Genomic DNA, 3,723 nt, shown 5'->3' with positions numbered 1-3,723 from the left:
ATAAACCAAGAATTATCTTCAAATAAAACGTTATGTAAAAATATAATCATGGGGCTCTAATGCATGTTCATGTATTCTGAATCTCCATGTATTTGTAACAAGCTTTTGGTGCATTGCCAGTTAAGCATTATTTATTCAGAACGAATTCAGAATTTATTTCTTCAGAATTACCAATAAAATTGGACAATAAGGAAAATAAATTGCTGGATGTGGTAGCTCATGGCTGTAATCCCAACACTCAGGAGACTGAAACAAGAGAATTGCCATGTGTTTAAGACCAGTCTGGGATGCATAGTTAAGTTCCAGTCCAGCCTGGGCCATAGAGTAAAACTCTTATCTCAAATAATCAAAACAACAAAAAATAAGAAAAAAAAGAAAAATTACAATTTTTAAAAATAATAATAAAGGTTAACTTTACTACACTATCACCAGAGTACAAGTCACTATTCATTCAAATCATTTCATAGTTAATATATGAGGTGCTTGGGTGGTATGGTGATAATGATGACCCTTTATACTTTCTTGTCTTCAATAGGACAACTAAAAATGAGTTTTGCATTATATTACATTAACTCACCAGTTGGTACAGGCTTCAGATCAGCATCAAACACCAGCAAGTCTTGCTTTTCTTCACTGAACTCAACATGGAGAATATCACTAAGTGCTCCAACAAGCTCTGTCACATTTAAGAAGCCTAAGTTTTTTGGTGAAAGTTGCTCTTTAAAAATTACCTGTCATACACACACACACACACACAAAAGAAAATAATGAAAACATTGTACAAGAGAAACAGAACATAAAGAGATGCTCTTAGACAAGGCTTTAATTTGGATTTTGTCAAACTAAACATTTAAGGGTTAGTGAATTCAAGTAAAATAGCTTGTTTTGTTGGCCAGCCAGATTAGCCTAATAGTGAGCCCCAGGTCCCAGTGAGAGATGCTGTCTCAAAACACAAGTTGGAAGGCTCCTGGGGAATAATACTTGAAGATGATCTTTGACCTCCATCCACATGCATATTCACACATATGCACCCACACACATAAGCAAGCACACATATGTACATCTGAGAATGTGTACATGCACACATGTGCATATGTACAGTGTTCAAGTTCTTAAAATCAATTTTTTGTTTCCAGAACTAAAAAAAAAATAATTGAGCTAATCACAATTACTCTCTTCTTCCTAGATTCCATAAGAAATAAAGCTTTGCTTCTGACTTAAATGCTCTGGGGGTGGCCAAGAAGAACACAAAAGGCAAATGCTATAAAGGACTGGCCCTTGACAGCTATGGCACAGACCTTGTTCACATGATGCTCTGAGACTCCACTCAATTCTTTATGACTTCTCCCATGGAACACTTACTTGTAAGAGTAAGGTTGCAGAATCAGTCACATCATGGTTCAAAAGGTCACTCATACAATATTTATAGCCACCCATGAACATCCAAAAGGCAAAATAATTGATAAGAGCACACGGAAGGGGTGATAGAAAATTAGATTTGTTATCTCTACTTCTCTATATGTTACATATTAAAATTTCTTCTCTTTTTATGTTTGTCTCTACTTGTTTCTTTACCATATTTGTGTCTAGTACCATGAAAATGCAATTTAAAAACAAAACTAGGGTGGGGAAAATTAAAATATATAAATTAGCTATTTATTTATGTACTTATTTATAGAAAAGGTATCACCATGCAGCCCTAGCTAGCCAGGAACTCACTATATAGACTAGGCTGGCCTCTGTCTTTCAAGTGCTGGGATTATATAGGCATGTGTCACTATGATCAACATAAATTAGCAAATGTTTATTTTTGTTTTTTTGAGACAGAGTCTCCCTGCAGATCCAGCAGACCTAGAACTCACTATTGTAGACCACACTGGCCTCAGTCTCATAGAGATCCACTTGCCTTTGCCTCCTCAGTGCTGGGATTAAAGGTGTGTACCACATCAAGATGAATTAGCACTTTTTAAACAGCATATTAAAGACTGAAGTTTAGTGCTCAGTGTGCCTGTGGCTGCTAAAAACCACCCGTAACTCCAGGTCCAGGGGATCTGATGCCCTCTTCTGGCCTGCACCAGCATTGCATTCACGGGGTATGCTTACACACAAGCGGGCTAAACATTCAATAAATAAATAAATAAATAAATAAAATTTAAAAAAAGGTCCAAGAAATCATTCAGCAAAAACAAAGTCTCTTGGGTCTGGAGAAATGGCTTTGCCCTTAAGAGCACTCTCGTTCTTTCAAAGACCTTAAATTCAATGATTGGCAGCTCACAACTGCTTGTGACTCCAGCTCCAGGGGATTTGAAGCCCTCTTTTTACCTCTGGGGATACCTTCACACACATGCCACATACACAAAAAGAGTCATATATAAATAAAAATAGGGCTGGAGAAGTGGCTCAGCGGTTAAGAGCACTGACTGCTCTTGCAGAGGACCGGGGTTGCTCTTTCAGAGGATCCAGGTTCAATTCCCAGCATCCACATGGCAGCTACAAACTGTCCTTAACTCCAGTTCCAGGGGAATCTGAAGCCCTCTTCTGACCTCCGCCACATTGCACGACACGGGTGCACTCACATACATGCAGGCAATACACTCATACACATAAAATAAAAATAATACAATAAATAAATATATATATTTTTTAAAAAGCCAAAGTCTCACCCAGTGTGGTAGAGTACACCTTTAATTCCAGAGGCAGGCAGGTGGATCTCTCTAAGATCAAGGCCAGTCTGGTCTACATAGCAAGTTCTAGGCTAGCTGAGGCTACAGGGAAATCCTGTTTAAAAAAAAGAAAAACAAAAACAAAGCAAAAAGGAATTGTGAAAGAATAAATAAATTCTTAAAAGAATGAATTTTAAGCCATGTGTGGTGGTGCATGCCTTTAATCCCAGCACTTGAGAGGCAGAGGCAGGCAGATCTCTGTGAGCCTGGTCTACATAAGGCAGATCTCTGCGAGCCTGGTCTACATGCTTAGTTCCAGGTCAGCTGGGGCTACAGGGAGACCCTGTCTCAAAAAAGACAAAAAAATATTTATGTTGTAATAATTCATTTTGGGAAACACAAATTTGACTCTACAGGCATATATATACACATACATATATAAGAAAGAGTACATAAAATTAGGTGGGGGAGCAAGGGGATGCAGATAGAGGCTGAGTCTAATACGATCAAAATATACGAAATTCACAAGTTTAATTAAAATCTTTTAAAAATACAAAAAGATGAAGTCTATATCTTCATCCAGCAATCATCTCCCTGGAAGCAACAATTATTATCAGTTTTTTGTGTCACATTTCAGAAACTGTCAAAACTTCAACATGCTTTAGCATAATTATATATATATATATGTTTTTCAGTTTCCATAAAGAAATTCCACATTAATAACTAAAACACAGCTAATGATTAGCTGAGTCAATTCACTGATGTCAGATATATTTTGTCCTTATTTTCTTGGTATGCTTTCTGCTTCATTGGTTCTAACCTATGAGCCATGAAGAAACTGATCTTTCTCTATTCCCAGTGAGTTCCTTACTTCCTTTCAAGAACCCCAATCCAATTTTAGTTATATTGATTTCTTCCTTATAGTTTAGATTTATGCTTTCAAATATATATGCATATCCTATTACATTATTTTCCCCAGGTGACATACTGCAAACCCTACTTCCTACAAATTGGCAAGTTATTAGACTCATAGCTTTGACAAGTTTGTAGATGGATAACT

The 3,723-nt window shown here is 36.9% G+C and overlaps 1 protein-coding gene across 5 annotated transcripts in view; it reads right to left on the bottom strand.

Annotated features, from left to right (window-relative positions):
- The window catches only part of Tdrd5 (tudor domain containing 5), a 71,658-nt gene that overhangs the window by 54,065 nt on the left and 13,870 nt on the right, over nucleotides 1-3,723 (bottom strand). For all 5 annotated transcript variants that reach the window (XM_029560210.1, XM_008826140.2, XM_029560208.1 and 2 more), the window contains one exon: nucleotides 578-731. In XM_029560210.1, the coding sequence (XP_029416070.1) occupies nucleotides 578-731 (154 nt within the window). The remainder of the gene's footprint in view (nucleotides 1-577; nucleotides 732-3,723) is intronic.

This window comes from Nannospalax galili, unplaced genomic scaffold (genome assembly GCF_000622305.1).
Source record: "Nannospalax galili isolate Female #2095 unplaced genomic scaffold, S.galili_v1.0 scaffold429, whole genome shotgun sequence".
NCBI classification, from domain to species: domain Eukaryota; kingdom Metazoa; phylum Chordata; class Mammalia; order Rodentia; family Spalacidae; genus Nannospalax; species Nannospalax galili.
The sequence above is the reverse complement of the archived record's forward strand: the minus strand, read 5'-3'. Positions and strand labels throughout refer to the sequence as shown.